The sequence below is a fragment of the Cherax quadricarinatus genome, chromosome 34 (genome assembly GCF_038502225.1).
Source record: "Cherax quadricarinatus isolate ZL_2023a chromosome 34, ASM3850222v1, whole genome shotgun sequence".
Classification (NCBI taxonomy): Eukaryota; Metazoa; Arthropoda; class Malacostraca; order Decapoda; family Parastacidae; genus Cherax; species Cherax quadricarinatus.
This window is the reverse complement of record NC_091325.1, coordinates 7028222-7047535: the sequence shown is the minus strand read 5'-3', so window position 1 is coordinate 7047535 and position 19314 is coordinate 7028222. Positions and strand designations below refer to the sequence as shown.

Below are 19314 nucleotides of genomic sequence, written 5' to 3'. Positions count from 1 at the left end.
TGATGAAGCCACCGTGTGTCGAAACGTTTCCTCAGTAAAAATACCGAAGTGTTGCACGTGTGTCTAATTTATCAACTTGTCGGTTCTCTGAATCGTTTATCTACATACAGATTCATATTACTGTTGTACACACATGTACACACAGAATGGGAAGACAATTCCGCAGATTAGAACAAATGCTTGAACTTCTCGTATTAAGGAATGGAGAGATAACAAGACACATCTCCACACAGAGAGATAAAAGTAACGAATACGAGAAAAGACGTGGTTCAACAGGCAATTTAAGTGAAGGAAAACAATGAGAAACAAGAAGGAAACCAAGAGTCAGAAAACGAAGTGTCCATGACTAGGAGGAATGCGGAAACTAAACCATATAACAAGAGTAAAGATAAAGCCACGTCACGGAACTATTCCAAGGAAGGTACTAAGATTGAAGGAGAGCCAACAGAAAACTATGATGTACATGAAAAACTCGACATTAGTTGTCAAGGTGGCCATTAGCTAATAGCAAAACAGAGAGAGAGAGAGAGAGAGAGAGAGAGAGAGAGAGAGAGAGAGAGAGAGAGAGAGAGAGAGAGAGAGAGAGAGAGAGAGAGAGAGGGGGGGGGAGAAAGAGAACCACCAATGAATAAGCCATAGCTCATTAATTAATGGCAACAAGTAAACTAACAAGCGCCAGATGTTCAAGGCATCGCTAAACTGTACAACTCTGCACAGAGAAAATGAAGACTAGACCAGGTTTAATCTCTCAATATAGTTTCAGAGACAGAAATAACTGTTTCAACAGCTATTAGAAATTCACGGAGATCAGATAGAAGAGAAAAATTATAGGGCAGACTGCCGAGTTCTTGAGTACACGAAAGCCATGGACACAGATTGCGGAGAAGACGGGAACATTAAACTCAAAAAAAATCATAGCATTTAAGATAATTAATAAGAGTATATGTTAGCATATAGCAAGGGAGTCTTCCAATGGTCTCTCCCTGAACCATTATTATTCCTGATAAAAAAAAAATACACGACTTCCCTTAGCCTTAGAATCATATCTGACAATACAAATTATACTCCAAAATATTATGAATGAAATATGGAAAAAAATAGTCTTATTGGTAGCGTGGGTGTCTGGAGGCACCAGACCACAAGTTCGAGCCCCGCTCATTATATTTCTTCCATTCCTGGCATGGCTCGCAAAATGTAAAACTAATGAGAATTCAAACAGACGATGACTGCAAAAAACTTCAAGACAATTACTGTTGGCTATAATACCGGTTGTAGAATTGGCTGCAAGATTTGTCACATGTAATGGTAACGGGCGAAGGTTCAAGATATGAAAGAAAAGGTACCACACGAGAGAAGAGCAGCTCTCAGAATGAAAGTGAGAAACTCGCAAACTCGCACAAATATATTATTGACATTGAATAGTCTAAAGAACCTTCCACTCTACTGTATGCAACATACCCTGAAAGGAGGTTCTTTGAAGCCGTTGAAGGGCTTTTGATTCAAGGAATATGATCTGCTCACCACCTCCTTGGATCGAAAAATTATTACCTCCCACTCCCCAGGCTTTATATGACTCCTACATGTTTAACGCTCCTCCATGATGTATTCAACAAATATGCGTCCGACCAATACTCGAAAACGCAGTGCTGATATAAAGCTGCACCTTATAAAACATAATATTACTGAAGGATCAGTAACAGCACAGAGGAAAAAAAGCATTGAAGAAAGGCTGAAAGATGTGGAACTCATGGTGGTAGAAAAGCTGAAACTGGATATGATCACAACGTATAAAATACTCGAAGGAACAGACAATGTACACATTCTGGTCAACTGAGAAGGTAGAGGCAGAAAGTTCTCACAATTTTTAAAAGAGGATATACTCATTGCAGATGAATCAACCAACTGCTACATTAGAGTAGAAGCTACAACAAGGCAGCCACAGAAATAACCACCAATACAGCAGAAACAACAGTCACTGCAAGAACAGAAACTACAAAGTTATTCCTTGTTCTAGATCTCTGGCTTTAAAATTATTGTTTGGATTCTCAGACAAACCAAAACAAATTATAATCCCCCCCCCCTTTACCATCTTTTATAATTTACGAAGTTTTCCTCACATCAAAATGAGAATTATGCAAAACGCTTGCACGTAACCTTTCTCACTCGACGACTCTTCCTGTGTTTGTACCAATCACACAAATTTAAAATGGAAAATAAGAGACTACAAAAAAAAAAAAAAGGAAAACCTCACGTCCAGAAGAAAAACAGAAATGTTTACAGAAGTACTGCAGAAGTACATTCTGTAAAAATAAGATATAAATATGACTAGAACAGTTTCCGAGAGACAGATTACGGAAACACACACACACACACAGAATTGAATTTTTGTCTTCAAGCAACAACCCGAGTTCAGGGATATTCATCCCTCACAAACCTAGGATGTGTTGCAAATTCACAGAAGTCACATATGGGTGGATTATATATTCCTGACAGCAACACACAGAAGACAAACACGAATTTTTACTTCTGGCTAAAGAATCAGGTAAAGTAAAATAATGGAGGAAGGGAAATTATCAGTAGAAGAAACGATGATTAAAAGAACACAAACAACAGAAAACGAGACATCGTGGGGTACGACTAATCTGTTTGCATGAACCTAACCAGGAGGGGATCCACATGGTTTCTTCCTGGGACTCGTACTGTTGCTGGTGTACGTAAACTCTTCCTCAGAGGCTAAAATAGTACAAGCTAACATTTGAAGGCGAAACAACAACAATGTGAGAAATTCCAACTAAGAGATGACCTTGTTTAATTATAGGAATGATCTGAAAAATAGCTACTACAATTCAACCTGAGGAGATGCAAAATAATAAAAGTAATTGTGGAAGTAAGCAGAGGATTTCTTCTGGTTATCACCAAGGACAAGTAACTAATAGATGCAGATAAATCTGGGAGTTAACACACACAACCTTTCACCAGACGTAAACAAACTGAATAATGTCAACTGTATGTGCCGCATTAAGGAACATAAATTAGAAAGTACTCAGAGCAATACTGTATATACAATACTCTGTGTATTCGGCCACTTCTGAATACAGTACAGTGTTCGCCATGATGGACACACCTCAAAGAATACAAAGAAAATTCTATAAAAAGATTATTGGTCTGCACCAGAAATGAAGAAATATTGCATCAATTAAAACTCTTGAACCTAAAAGAACGAATGACTTTAAAAAGACATGACTACGATGCACAAAGTACTCAGATAAACGAAGTAGACAAAGATATACTATTTATCGTGAAACTAACTAGAACGAAAGAAAGGAGAAAATACGATACCCAGATGACTCGCACAAACATTAAGGAAACAATCTTAGTTTTACATTTTAGCCATAACTTGAGCAAGTGACAGTGTCAGCTGAAACACTTTACAGCTTCAAATAAAAATATAAGCAGCACTTAAATGCCGGACCAAAAAACTGAAGCTCAGAACCACCAAATTCGACTAGGTAAAAAAAAAAATAGGAAAAAATACACACACATACACACACATACACACACACACACACACACACACACACACACACACACACACACACACACACACACACACACAACGGGAGTACTAGATGAATAGCACGAAAATGTAATAACCAGTGATAAATATGAACGGAAGAGAGAAGTGGGTAGATTTGAGAATACAGGACTGCCAGTAGCAGAGGCAAGTATACAGAAAGAACAGGATGAAAGGAGGAAAATAATATCAAGAAGCACTAAGAGATTGGTGAGTAAAAGGCAATAGTGTAATTAATCAAACATAAAAAGTAGACATGAGAAAGCTGGAATGTTAGAGATAAGTAATTAATATAATATGGAAAATTGCATGAGGAACCTAGAGAGTGCATTAGTCTAGGTAACGACAATGAAGAAAGCTACTGTGAGAGAAGATAATGAAATGAAACTGAGAACTAACAATGGTAGAGAGAATAGGAGAACAAGATACTCAACACTAAGGGTAGTGAATAAATTAGAGGAGTGTGTGGTGTCGCTCTGAAGTTATCTCCGCTGTGAGTCATAAACCCTGAAACAAAGAAAACTTGTTAAAGAATAAGTCACCATTCCGTGAGCGGAAGAATTTGCAACTAATCCCCAGACTAAAGACGGAATCTGGACAGCATTTCAGTCGGTCCACGACAATTTTCGAGTAACAACTTAAGCGGGTCCAGGAAGGACAGGATTTTTTTTTCATCTTTAATTTGAAGGTTAGTTGCAGAAACTCAAGTACGGCATTATAATTCACGTAGTTATTTTTAATACATAACATTAATGTTTATACAATAAGTGTTTCAGGTAAGACACATATGCAACAGTTAGGTATCTTTATTATGAAACGTTTCGCCTACACAGTAGGCTTCTTCAGTCAAGTACATAAAAGTTGATAGAAGCAGAAGATACTTGAAGACGATGTAATCAGTCCATCACCCTTAAAGTTTTGAGGTGGTCAGTCCCTCAGTCTGGAGAAGAGCATTGTTCCATAGTATGAAACAATATGGAGAAGAAGTGACAGGATGGAGCTTTTTATAGCGCCAAGAGGTGAGACGTAGGCCACTAGGAGAGGTAAGAACTCAGATGTTGAGAGGTCAGGTCCCTCTCAAATCCAGCCCCTACTGTGTAGGCGAAACGTTTCATAATAAAGATACCTAACTGTTGCATATGTGTCTTACCTAACAACCTGTCGGTATTTTATACCATTTTAATGTTCAATAAGTGTTTCAGTTGAGCAATAACCTTGTGAATCTGGCTGGTAGGCGTGGTTGTAAGGTAGGTCTACAGTGAAGACTCTCTCGCTGCTCTCCCAGTACAGTTCAGGGTAAGATGCCGCACACTTCACCTGCAACACGCCCATATGCACCATGTTAGGCCGAAGATGAAACCGTAACGTCTTGAAGGCCGTCTCCAGTGTCGTCGTCTTGTTGACGTGAACTAGTACTCCTTCCTCCCACGAAGGATCCACCTGCGGGCAAAGTTAAGCAAGGATTAGCATTTACATATTTTAGAAATAGTGAGATGATATTGACAAAACGCTCTTGATAAAATGGATTTGAATTGTTTCTCCAGGGGTTGTATGGCACCTTGAAAGCTAAGTGCAGGGTTGGCTAAAATATTTCATTTTTAAAAATGATCTCGTCAAGTTGGCACATAATACAATAACACTTCTAACTCTGTTGTAAGTAACATATGTAAAGTAAAAGGACACAAGTGCAACTAATGTGACATTCTATTGTGGCAACGTTTCGCTCTCCAGCTTTGTCAAGCCGCTACCTTCATGAAATGTCCATTATGTTGCGGTGTCCGACAGATTGTAATAATGTTGGTAGAATTACCGACAATATGTTAAGTAAAAGGACACAAGTGCAACTAATGTGACAAAGCTCCTGGAGAGCGAAACGTTACCACAATAAAATGTCACATTAGTTGCACTTGTGTCCTTTTACTTTACATATTGTCGGTAATTCTACCAACATTACTGTAAGTAAGATACACCAGAATTAAAAGTCTGAAACCAAAGAGAAGAAGCGTTCTCAGATTATCGCACGGAAACTTCAGAGAAACGACAGTATTTTATATGATTGCGAGGATCACTAAAAGTCTGATCAGAGACTGACCATGTTTGGCAGATGGGTTACGTGTTTAACATTTCATGAATTACAATAGGATTAAAAGAAATCTTTCGACGCAGTATCTCACAAACATAAGAAAATAAATATAAGAGGCAAAGCATGTGAGTGGATTAAAATAATTAATAACTAACTTATAGAAAACAATCTTGATAGCAAAAAATGTGCCAGAATGTAAAATAACTTTGCTTAGTCTTAGTGGTATTGGGAAAATAAACAAAGTGATTTTGGGGAAACAATAGTGTTCTATCACAATTATCTTTCCAGGTAGTATGTACAGGTGATGGTGAGGTGAGGGTCCTCATCTGTACGACTTCTCTTCTTATGACTTCTCTTCTTGGCTGAAATAAGGATTCTCAACTATGCGCCTCCCTGTTTCACACTTAGTGTCAAAGGGTAGTAGCATATCTGCCTGTTACTGAGAAGGTGAAGATTTTTTACCTACACGACTTCGTTTCGCATTTATTGGCCGAATGGCAGTGAATTTCCTTGTTGATTTAAAGATGGAGGTTCTCACCCATATGACTTAATGCTTTGCTCCACATCTGAGTGGAAACACGTCATCGTAATACTGAAATGAAGACTCTCCTCTTTATGATTCCTTCTATTACTCACAGTGGCTAAGTGTTAGTGCTTCTGCCTGCTGCTGCAAAGATGGAGCTTCTCATTCGTATGATTTCTTGTTTCATGATTAACTACTTTAATAACTGCTCAGTGGTTGAGTGGAAGCACTTCTGCCTGCTGCGCTGATGTGGGTTCTTACCTCTGACTCCTTGTTTTACAATATATTACTTCCATAAACACTCGATATCCGGGTGATATTGCATCTCTTTGCTGCTGAGAAAGTCGGAGTCTTACTTGTATGATTCTCTCGTGCCCAAAATAGGGACATGGAATTCTGTTAGTGCCTAGATTCCTGGAAATGAACCGGCAAATACTGAGGTGAAGGATACTATTACTAGCGTGTTCTCAAGCAGCGTTCTATCTCACCGTGACTTCGTGGAAACTGGCAGGCCAGATTGGTCCTAGAGAGGAAGAAGTTTTACATAGTTTGACTGGGCCCTCTTTCAACAGGAATTATTACTTTAGACGATTCGATTAACTACCCACAACTTCTGTCTTCTCGCCTACGGTTTGGTTTACGAAATCACCGGGATGCCGGCAGGTACCAGGAAGACCTTAAGGAGAGTTTTATCAACATTAAAAGTTCAATGTTTCTCTTTAATGACGTATGTTAACTTGGCTTGATATCAGTTATATGTGTCGTGTTTTTTTTTTTTTTTTTTTTTGCTAGTAGTTTTGATTTTTGTTATTTAAATAAGTATCCTTGCAGAGGTACCTTAAAATGGATCTAAAACAATTCTGACTTGAAAATGACTCATTCCAATTAACTTCTAATTTTTAACACAGTTGTTTTGTAATAATGGATATGTTCGTATAACTATTGACACATACAGGTTCCCTGTGTTCAATTTTTTATATAAACACATTTGATTTCAGTGCAAAAGCTCAAGAAAATCAATTCTGGTTGCCTTATAAATGGTAACACTGGTGTATTCTATTTCGAGGAAAATTTGGATTGAGTGTGGGCTGTATATGTGCCAATTATGCCAGTTTTATTTAAGAATTTTCCAAAATTGATATGTTGTTTTTCATGCAATAACATGTGAATGCTTCTTCCTATTGACTTCAAACCTTCAACACCGACTTAGACCCATTCAGCCTAAATTTAAAAATATATACTATTTTCGATTAAACTCACCAACTTTAAAATTTGAAGTTGTTTAGAAGAGTCATTCTCAAGGTATTGCACGGAAAATTCTCCTCATATATAAAAATAAAATTGACTCCAACAAAATCTATTAATTCGAATTATCTCTTTTTTTTTTAGGGACCACAAGTGTTTACAGAATGAAGGCGACCAGAAGAGGTGTTCTCAAGTTAACGAATGAAAGCTGCTGCATTATTTGCACTTATAAAAGCAGCATATAGCCCCATACACAGCTAATAACAATCTTCTCTAAGACATACCAACGCTGGTTGTTTAGAGTGGAGCAGGAACAGCGTTCCATGGATATCGGATAAAACCCTTGTGGAAAGGAAAAAAAATCCAACCACTACTGGTATCACCTTTCAGTGAATATCTTATGATAACCAAATCATCTGCCTCATGGATTTTTTTATAGCTCAAGAGATAAGAAATGCGCTAAAGTAACAAAAGTATAGATGAAGATGAACTCACTGTCTGATTGTTGATATAGAAAGATAGGCTTGGGGCTGGCCGAGCATTCTGGGAGAAACAGGTGAAGGTAACTTGCTGCTGTAACTTAAATGGACCTTCTTCCTCTCCGGTGATCGTCGGCCTCTCGTCAGGTAGGTCTGCACAGAGTGAGTGCTGCTTAAATTCCAGTTTCATTTTTTGTTTTATACAGTTCACTTTAAAGACTAAGAGCCTACCTTAACCATATTTCAATTCCCAATCCTGTCTAATGTATTCTACCACCCCATCCTCAAGATGTCACTCGCATCAGATAGCTAACTCGCAGGCACCTATTTACGAGGTGAACTAGGACAGTAGGTGTAATTAAACGCGTAGTCCAGCCGGAAACCAAACCCGCTTTTTTTTTGTTTTTTTTTTGGGGGGGGGGCTATGAACCTAATAGACTTTAGTGAGACTTGGGTAAGCAACAGACATCCCACAACGTGGAATGTATGACTGAAACATCAAGGGTTCATAGATGATGAGGGACTCTTTAAGGAAATGAAGTCATCCTCCTAGTTCTCGGATCAAACGTGATTACCACCCATTGCCGAGGTGCTCTATGACCCGTTCAAATGAAGTGTTTCCCATGAAAAATAATAATTAATAATATATTATTCTTTATAGAATGCATGAAAGGTCACTAACAGTAATGTAATGCTACCACTCGACGTAAAATATCATACCACTATTTTACTGCATAAAATATTGAGTTTTAATCTGGTTGATGCGTCAGTGTTGTAACTGACACTTCAACTAATGTTGAGCTTTATACCAATGTTCAACAACAGCTCAACGACGTATTGCCAGCATTTTATTAAGCGTATTGTTTACCATTTTCTCACAATATATTCCGATAAATTTTGCAGATGTGGTTTGCTCTCTGCGAGCCAGCTTAGACCTGCCAGGCATTAAAGAGGACGGAACTTATTGAGTCTGTAACCAAGCTTCCAGACATGGTGGGGCCTAGTGAAAGTTTGGTTACTTAATTATGTTAAAAACATATCTTCTACACGAGGGTCATTATGGATGCATGCGACTTGTGCACTACCAGTCAAGAATACTGAAATTCTGTTTTAGAATTGGGATTAGAAAAAAATTCTGGTGTACACTGAGTGACATACACTTCTCGGTATATACACAGAGAGACACCTTCTGGTAAATATAACCTAATAAAGTTGGTAGAATTACCGACAATATGTAAAGTAAAAAGACACATGTGCAACAAATGTGACATTTTTATTATGGCAACGTTTCGCCACAATAAAAATGTCACATCAGTTGTAGTTGTGTCCTTTTACTTTAAATATAACCTAAAAAGTCAAATTATTAAGCTTTACAAAACATGAAATGTATATGTGTGTGTGTGTGTGTGTATATATATATATATATAATGTCTTCCCTCTTCTGAGGAATATTATAATAGTCATTCTGTACCAATATTTGTCCTCCCTGTACTAAGGTTATAACAATTCTGGCTGTAATAATAATAGTCACACCAGTGTGGGTGAAGGTGTTTCCGTCACCTCCCGGTAGAGCACTTTGTACCTCTTAAAACTCAACATTATCAGCACTTTGTAGTTCGGGGATATCTTGTTCTGGGGAAAATGATTTACAAAATATGAGGAAAATATAATTATTAAAGAAACGAATGCTGAAAGAATACCACTGAAATACCACTTCAACAATTATTCTGAGAGAGGGATACCGTAGTGTTATAAGGGAGGTTATTATAATGATTTACTACACACCTATGGGGACGAGATTATAAAGTATATTAATGAAAGGTTCACTTAGTCCGCTACAGTTTTAATAGAAGCATGCCGCTTGTGTGACCAGCTACCCGCGGTCAATGCTCGGCCTCCTGTTGTCTTATCCTCTACTCATACACCAAGATTATGTTCTATAGTCCTTCAACGAGAAAGAAGTAGATAGTTCTCAGCAGATAGACTCGATGTGAACTTCCAAGTTCTCGTCTTTTCCATGTACTCGTAATAACAACATTCGCATCGTCACTTATATTTCTTAATCTTTGTGAATTTTTTGGATTATGTGCAGCATTTTTAATGCAAAATCAATCTAGTGTCCATAGTATTAAAAGTGTGGTACATGGTTACCTGGATACCTGGTTACCTGGAGGTTATTCCGGGGATCAACGCCCCCGCGGCCCGGTCCATGACCAGGCCTCCCGATGGATCAGGGCCTGATCAACTAGGCTGTTACTGCTGGCCGCACGCAGTCCGACGTACGAGCCACAGCCCGGCTGATCCGGCACTGACTTTAGGTATCTGTCCAGCTCTCTCTTGAAGGCAGCCAGGGGTTTATTGGCAATTCCCCTAATGCTTGATGGGAGGCTGGTGAACAGTTTTGGGCCCCGGACACTTATGGTGTTTTCTCTTAGTGTACCAATGGCGCCCCTACTTTTTATTGGGGGCATTTTGCATCGCCTGCCCAGTCTTTTACTTTCGTAGGGAGTGATTTCTGTGTGCAGATTTAGGACCATTCCTTCCAAGATTTTCCAAGTGTAGATTATGATATATCTCTCCCTCCTGCGTTCCAACGAGTACAAGTCAAGTGCTTCCAAGCGTTCCTAGTAGTTAAGGTGCTTGACAGAACTTATACGTGCAGTAAAGGATCTCTGTACACTCTCTAGTTCTGCGATTTCACCTGCTTTGTATGGAGATGTTAATGTACAGCAGTATTCCAGCCTAGAGAGTAGCATTTAAAAAAAATTTTTTTGATTAGAAGGAAAAACTAATGAAAATACAATTTGCATCTATAACACGTAAATCTTGATGTAATTTCTATGCAGTAAAAAGTATACAAGAGTATTTTAATGGTATACTTTTGTAAAATAGCGTGTCCAGACACACTCAGGCCAGCCCTTCCCACGCTCACTCACCCACGACAGTCATTATGGACGACTTGACGGATGTCTTGAAGACAGGCGCTTCCCCAGACACCTCACATTGGTAGTTACCGCCGGCGTTCACAGTCACGTTGTGTATCCTGACGCGGCCGCGCTGGGATGCACGGGTGTCTACCCTGAAGTGCTGCATGGGGAAGGTCTTGACAGAGGGCGTCTCAAGAGGCGTCCACCTGTAGAACTCATCTATACCAAGATACCACTTGAGGGAGTACACGTGATCCCCCTCATCGTCCCAATCACACACCAGCCACCCTCCCTCGCCCACTGCAAGGAGCGTCGGAACCTCCAGCTGGCTGATCCTGATAGCTAACGACACTCCTGTGGAGAAGACATAGGGAATTACCCGAATCAAGTAGTGGAGATCGTTAAATAAAAATAATAGTTCCACATAATAATATTCGGTACACCTCATTCATGGAAAACAAACATGTCACTAATGACACACACGTATCAGAAACTTAATTATTAAAGTCACTAGTAGAGGGTTTGGATCACAGTCGGAATCACCCGGGCTCAATCCTGGGCAGGGCAAAATGTAAGGGCAAGTCTCCTAATGTGATGTTTGCACAGACCTCACCAATTCGCACACTTAGAGAAGAAGAGAAGAGTGGCTATATTCAAATGAGAGGAGAGTGTTCGGCTTTTATAAAGCAGAAATGGATGAAACATAGCGAAGGCATAATAGGAATTTGCATATATATATATATATATATGTAATCAATATATATATATATATATATATTATATATATATATATATATATATATATGTAATCAATGATTTTGTTGAAAATAAGAAAAAGTTTTGGAGTGAGATTAACAAGTTAAGGAAGCCTAGAGAACAAATGGATTTGTCAGTTAAAAATATTAGAAGAGAGTTATTAAATGGAGAGTTAGAGGTATTGGGAAGATGGAGGGAATATTTTGAGGAATTGTTAAATGTTGATGAAGATAGGGAAGCTGTGATTTCGTGTATAGGGCAAGGAGGAATAACATCTTGTAGGAGTGAGGAAGAGCCAGTTGTGAGTGTGGGGGAAGTTCGTGAGGCAGTAAGATAAGATAAGATTTCGTTCGGATTTTTAACCCCGGAGGGTTAGCCACCCAGGATAACCCAAGAAAGTCAGTGCGTCATCGAGGACTGTCTAACTTATTTTCATTGGGGTCCTTAATCTTGTCCCCCAGGATGCGACCCACACCAGTCGACTAACACCCAGGTACCTATTTGCTGCTAGGTGAACAGGACAACATGTGTAAGGAAACGTGTCGGAATGTTTCCACCCGCTGGGAATCGAACCCGGGCCCTCCGTGTGTGAAGCGGGAACTTTAGCCACCAGGCCACCGGGCCACCTACCAGGTAGGTAGGTAAAATGAAAGGGGGTAAGGCAGCCGGGATTGATGGGATAAAGATAGAAATGTTAAAAGCAGGTGGGGATATAGTTTTGGAGTGGTTGGTGCAATTATTTAATAAATGTATGGATGAGGGTAAGGTACCTAGGGATTGGCAGAGAGCATGCATAGTTCCTTTGTATAAAGGCAAAGGAGACAAAAGAGAGTGCAAAAATTATAGGGGGATAAGTCTGTTGAGTATACCTGGTAAAGTGTATGGTAGAGTTATTATTGAAAGAATTAAGATTAAGACGGAGAATAGGATAGCAGATGAACAAGGAGGCTTTAGGAAAGGTAGGGGGTGTGTGGACCAGGTGTTTACAGTGAAACATATAAGTGAACAGTATTTAGATAAGGCTAAAGAGGTCTTTGTGGCATTTATGGATTTGGAATAGACGTATGACAGGGTGGACAGGGGGGCAATGTGGCAGATGTTGCAGGTGTATGGTATAGGAGGTAAGTTACTGAAAGCAGTGAAGAGTTTTTACGAGGATAGTGAGGCTCAAGTTAGAGTATGTATGAAAGAGGGAAATTATTTCCCAGTAAAAGTAGGCCTTAGACAAGGATGTGTGATGTCACCGTGGTTGCTTAATATATTTATAGATGGGGTTGTAAGAGAAGTAAATGCGAGGGTCTTGGCAAGAGGCGTGGAGTTAAAAGATAAAGAATCACACACAAAGTGGGAGTTGTCACAGTTGCTCTTTGCTGATGACACTGTGCTCTTGGGAGATTCTGAAGAGAAGTTGCAGAGATTGATGGATGAATTTGGTAGGGTATGCAAAAGAACAAAATTAAAAGTGAATACAGGAAAGAGTAAGGTTATGAGGATAACAAAAAGATTAGGTGATGAAAGATTGGATATCAGATTGGAGGGAGAGAGTATGGAGGAGGTGAATGTATTCAGATATTTGGGAGTGGACGTGTCAGCGGATGGGTCTATGAAAGATGAGGTGAATCATAGAATTGATGAGGGGAAAAGGGTGAGTGGTGCACTTAGGAGTCTGTGGAGACAAAGAACTTTGTCCTTGGAGGCAAAGAGGGGAATGTATGAGAGTATAGTTTTACCAACGCTCTTACATGGGTGTGAAGCATGGGTGATGAATGTTGCAACGAGGAGAAGGCTGGAGGCAGTGGAGATGTCATGTCTGAGGGCAATATGTGGTGTGAATATAATGCAGAGATTACCAAAACTGTTGTCCAGAGGGCTGAGGAAGGGTTGTTGAGGTGGTTCGGACATGTAGAGAGAATGGAGCGAAACAGAATGACTTCAAGAGTGCATCAGTCTGTAGTGGAAGGAAGGCGGGGTAGGGGTCGGCCTAGGAAAGGTTGGAGAGAGGGGGTAAAGGAGGTTTTGTGTGCGAGGGGCTTGGACTTCCAGCAGGCATGCGTGAGCGTGTTTGATAGGAGTGAATGGAGACAAATGGTTTTTAATACTTGACGTGCTGTTGGAGTGTGAGCAAAGTAACATTTATGAAGGTGTTCAGGGAAACCGGCAGGCCGGACTTGAGTCCTGGAGATGGGAAGTACAGTGCCTGCACTCTGAACGAGGGGTGTTAATGTTGCAGTTTAAAAACTGTAGTGCAAAGCACCCTTCTGGCAGGACAGTGATGGAGTGAATGATGGTGAAAGTTTTTCTTTTTCGGGCCACCCTGCCTTGGTGGGAATCGGCCAGTGTGATAATAATTATATATATATATATATATATATATATATATATATATATATATATATATATATATAATCAGGTGGATAGTTAAAATGGCTCAAAGACAGACACACACATACAGCAGGGGTCGAGCTATGACTCGATTCCTGCAACCACAACTAGGTGAGTGTACACACACATACACACACAGGGGCCAGGAGCCTAGTATCGACTTCGACAACCACATACAGGTGAGTACACACACCAATCTGCAGTTTCGTAGATGACAGTGTCAGGGAGAGAAGCCTCATGCTACTAAACTTACTTGGTCAATCTTCTGTCTTCCTCATCATCTCTTCCTGCTTTTCTTTTCCTTCCGGTCTTATACTTCCTCTTCTTTACCTTCCCATGCTACCAGTGACACTTCTCTCCCTCTTCGTCCTCTCATCTCTCAGATTCTTCTTGATCTCTATTTATCTTATCCCCCCCCTATTTATTCATCATCTAACTGTTCCTTCCCCTTTCCTCAACTATTTTTCAATTCGTTCATTCCTCTTCATCCTTCTCACTATTCTTTCATTTTCTCACCTTTATTCCCATTGTCTCACCGTTCATATTTGTATCATTTTCATCTTTGTTACATTCCAGTCAGGAATGCCTCTAGGAATTTCTTTTTGGGTAATATATTTTATATATATAGTATGTACATTAAATATATATTACATATATATTATACCGAAAGGTATTCCTCACGCTTTTACAGTACTCCCTCCCCTCTCCCACTCCTCTTCTTCACTCTCCCACACCTATTCTTCCCCTCACCCACACCTCTTCTTCCCCTCTCTCTCATCTCTTCTTCCCTCCCTCCCTTACACCACTGCTTCCCTCCCTCCCTTACACCACTGCTTCCCTCCCTCCCTCACACCACTGCTTCCCTCCCTCCCTCACACCTCTTCCCTCTCCTCTCTGACACCTCTTCTTCCCACCCTTCTTCCACACCTCTTCCCTGACACTACCCTTTCTTCCTCCCCTTCCCTCTCCGAAACCCCTTCTATCTCTTCCCTTCCCCCCCCTACAACCCCCTCCCCCCCCGAAGCAGGTCCCGTAATATAAGATTACACTCCCACAGCAAATCACACCCCAGCGACACCACCACCAACCACTGTCTTAAGTACAATGTCTTATAACGTGAACACACTGCACACTTTTACCTACAAGTGTACCTACATGGAGAAAAATATATTTCTGTTTAGCAGTGAACTATATTAATTAGGAATGGTAAAATCACTACTAAAAGCCTTACCCTCCAGGAGGGAGAATAGGATGACCGAAGGAGTGGATAAATCAATGGTTTCCCTTCGAAAGATTATTTAAACTGAGATCTGTGCATATTTGACAAAAGAGTTATTGACTAAATGATGATGAATATTTTTTTTTACGGAAAGCATTCATCTGATGGAAGATGGTCTATAAGGTAAATAAAATATTACGAAAGAAGCCACTAAGGGATGGACAGAACTAGCTCTAGGCTTTTCGCACTATAGCCAAAACTTCATCAGGTAGAATTGGCAACAGTTGCAAAAGGGTTACAATAGGAAGAAGTGTAAAATTCTTAAATTTAGGTAGGCGAAGCAGCCAGCTTGCTTTGCAGTCAAACCATACCACGGGCGGGGATAGAACCCGCGATCAGAGAGTCTCAAAACTCCAGACCGTCGCGTTAGCCACTGGACCAGTTAGCCACAATAAGATTCGTCCAACTAGGTATATTGTGGCTAGCTGGTCCAGTGGCTAACGCGACGGTCTGGAGTTTTGAGACTCTCTGATCGCGGGTTCTATCCCCGCCCGTGGTATGGTTTGTTTGCAATCGTGTCATTACGATTTCGTGAGTCATGTCGAGTCTTGCTTTGCAGTTTTTGTGCACCATATATATACATATATAAAAATACTTTTATATATCGGTAATCACGCGTTTTATTGTGATTTCTTCCCTATATATATATATATATATATATATATATATATATATATATATATATATATATATATATATATATATATATATATATACATGCTTGTTTGATAATATTTTATGATCATTGAACGGTGTTAAACTTGTTTTTTCTGAAAAAAGGTCTAATTTTGGGTTATTTCATCGTACATGATATACTAAAAAGCTTAACATGAACATTTCATTCGCAACTGACCCATATTGCCACATAAACTAGCATTCTATAACATACAAGAATTATTTAGTTTATGCTCAAAATCACCCAAATGCGTTTAAATTTTTCTATTCTTTCGGGTAAAAAATTACTCTCTATTTTATCCTAAATTTGACGTTAAGCCTTTTACATCATATCCGAGAGGAAATCATGCTGAGAATGATCTTTAGGATGATTAAAAAAAGTATTCTCACAGTCTGCTATATTACGCCGGTAAAGTCATACGTATTATGCAGGTCAATTTATGCATATTATACAGGTCTACTCGTACATATTATAAAAGTCAATTCATACATATTATACAGAAACTCTCATACATATGTATATATTTTCTGACCGGGATTTATATTTCGGTTTCATGAGAGTGAAGTGCATAAATTATCTATGCTCTATCACATAATGCATGAAAATACTTTACACCGGTGAAATGTGTAACGTGTACTCACCTATTTGTACCCACCTATTTGTACTCACCTGTTTGTACTCACCTATTTGTACTCGTCTATTTGTGGTTACAGGGGTTGATTCACAGATCCTGGCCCCAGCCTCTTCACTGGTCATTATTAGGTCCTCTTTCTCCCTGATACATGAGATTTATCGCACCTCTTCTTAAAGCTATGTATGGATCCTGCCTCCAGTACATCACTCTCCAGATTGTTCCACTTCCTGATGATTCTATGGACGAAGAAATACTTCCTAACATACCTGTGATTCATCTGAGCTTTCTATTTCAAGTTGTGACCCATTGTTGCTGTGTCCCATCTCTGAAACATTCTGTCCCTATCCACCTTCTTAATTCCTATCAGTATTTCATGTCTTTATCATGTCTTCCTTATCTCTCCTGTTCTCCATTGTCGTCAGGTTGATTTCCCTTAACCTCGCCTCGTCGGACATAGCCCCTTAGTTCTGTTGTTTTCCTCCTGATGTGTCTGTACAATACTTTTGGTTCAGATTATGGCTTTCAGTGATATATCATTCTTGTATTGCTGCTGGGCCTCCCTCCTAATCCATACATATTTGTTTCTGGCTCTTCGACTAATCTCTTTGTTTTCCTGGGTCCTTAGTCTTCTATACTTTTTCCATTCTCTAGCACACCTAGTTTTGGGTCTCAACACCTTTGGGTGAACCAAGGCTCGTTCTGATATTCCCAGTGTTTCTGTTGCACTTGGGTACGAACTTCTAAGTCTCCTTGAATTTTGTGGTCAAGTATTCTATCATTTCATTTACTGTTTTTCCCTGTTTTCCACTGTACCTCGTGCAGGAAATTCCTCATTCCTGTGTTGTCCCCTCTTGTGTGTGTGTGCGTGTGTGTGTGTGTGTTTGCACCTATTTGTGGTTGCAGGGGTCGAGTCACAGCTCCTGGCCCCGCCTTTCACAGCTCCTGTGTGTGTTATCTTGTTTATGTAGTTTTTCTTACGAACATTTTCTAATGGAAAACCTTGACTCGTTTTAAGTTCGCGTTTAGTTCCTCTTCTGTCCACCTCTTTCGTATTTCCATGAAGGTAGTAAGGAGTCTTCTTTCTTCTCCTCTGCCTTGTTTCTTCTTTATCCATTTCCTTTCCCCTCGTAAATAAGCGAAAACAAAAACTCTCTCTCACACACACACACACACACACACACACACACACACACACACACACACACACACACACACACACACACACACACACACACACACACACGAGCCAGCAGCTGTTGCTCGACCCCTGCAACCACAATTAGGTGAGTACACACACACAAGAGATGGTGGGTGCCGGTACCTTGTACGAGCAGGCGGCATTATGGTTCATTAGTTATATACAAGGCTCCTCTGTCGGTTCCCTGACTCACACACCTCTACTACTTCCACCACCACCATCACTGCTGTAGCCCGTGCCACCATTCCTGCCACTGCCGCCGTCGCCACTATAGCCAGTGCTGCTGCTGATGCCGCCGCCAGTGCTAAGGCTAAGAGCTGCTATCCTACCTCAGCTTATTTCAAAGCCCAGCTTTATCTAAGATATACTAACACCCCTTGGGATTCGACCCACAGCAGTCGACTAGCACTCGAGTACCTATTTATTGCTGGGTAAAGAGGATCAACAGATGTAAGGAAACATACTCTACGTTTCCAACAGTATGTAAAGTAAAAGGACACAAGTGCAACTAATGTGACATTTATTGTGGCAACGTTTCGCTCTCCAGGAGCTTTATCAAGCCATTACAAACAATATATTCCAACAGTGTTGGTGATTATACCACTAACCCCCAGCATGCATGCTGAGGACACTACCAAGTGAGCCACGGGACGTGTATGTACGCACGTACTTACGTACGTATGCATGCTTGCATATTTATGGCCCTAAATTAAACATAAAATTCGCTACAACCAATCTAAAGTTGCAATACTGGAGCAAATGTAGGTGAACTGCCAATTACTCATGATTCACTCTGAACTTTCAAGGTAATAATTACACAAGTTTGTTGCACCGGTTCTGGTTCTGGTTTGTTGTAGCCACCCATAAATATTACAGGATAGCCAGAACCGAGACAAATATTTTCCCAGTTTTGTAATTTGCTCTGATTCCGAAATCTGGATCTTTATCATTGTTTTTTTTCTTCGGTTTCAATTATGAAAAAGGTTTTTTTATAATATATTGCAAATTTTGTTTTACAGTAGTTGTTGAAATGGGTTAACATTTTATTCCGGAATGAGTTAACTTTTTCAATGGGTTAACACTTATGAAATAGGTTAATAGTTAGCGCTTGCCTGAATTTTTATTATTTTTTTTCTAACTCCAACTTTTTTTTTTATTTTATTTCGCTTATAACTCAAGAATGTCTCGTCCGACTGGATTCAAATTTTTAACGGTTGCGTATAGTGTGTGTGTTTATATGTACATATGCACACACATAAATATGCATACGTAAAGTTTATGCTCGGGATTCTACCACAGGTATACACACAAACACACACACACACAAACACACACACACACACAAACACACACACACACACACACACACACACACGCACGCATATACAACAGGCCTAGTGTCTAATCGACATGTGCCTAGGACAAAATGGTAACTAACTAACACCTCAAACTAATCACACAAAACCAAGTTGTCAGAGCCACTACGAGGTGGCATTATAGGCAACACTCATTGTCTTTATTCAGGTCTCAGAACTACTAAATATTTACTGGATGTGAC

At 39.8% G+C, this 19314-nt stretch overlaps 1 protein-coding gene across 1 annotated transcript in view; it reads right to left on the bottom strand.

Annotated features, from left to right (window-relative positions):
* Nucleotides 1-569: 569 nt before the first annotated feature.
* LOC128693741 (uncharacterized) overlaps nt 570-19314 on the bottom strand; it is a 167415-nt gene continuing 148670 nt past the window's right edge. The window contains exons 2-5 of the mRNA XM_053783590.2: nt 10841-11185; nt 7921-8057; nt 4789-5014; nt 570-4081 (exon numbers count right to left, since the gene is read on the bottom strand). Coding sequence (XP_053639565.1) covers nt 3969-4081; nt 4789-5014; nt 7921-8057; nt 10841-11185 — 821 coding nt within the window. The 3' untranslated portion in view covers nt 570-3968. The remainder of the gene's footprint in view (nt 4082-4788; nt 5015-7920; nt 8058-10840; nt 11186-19314) is intronic.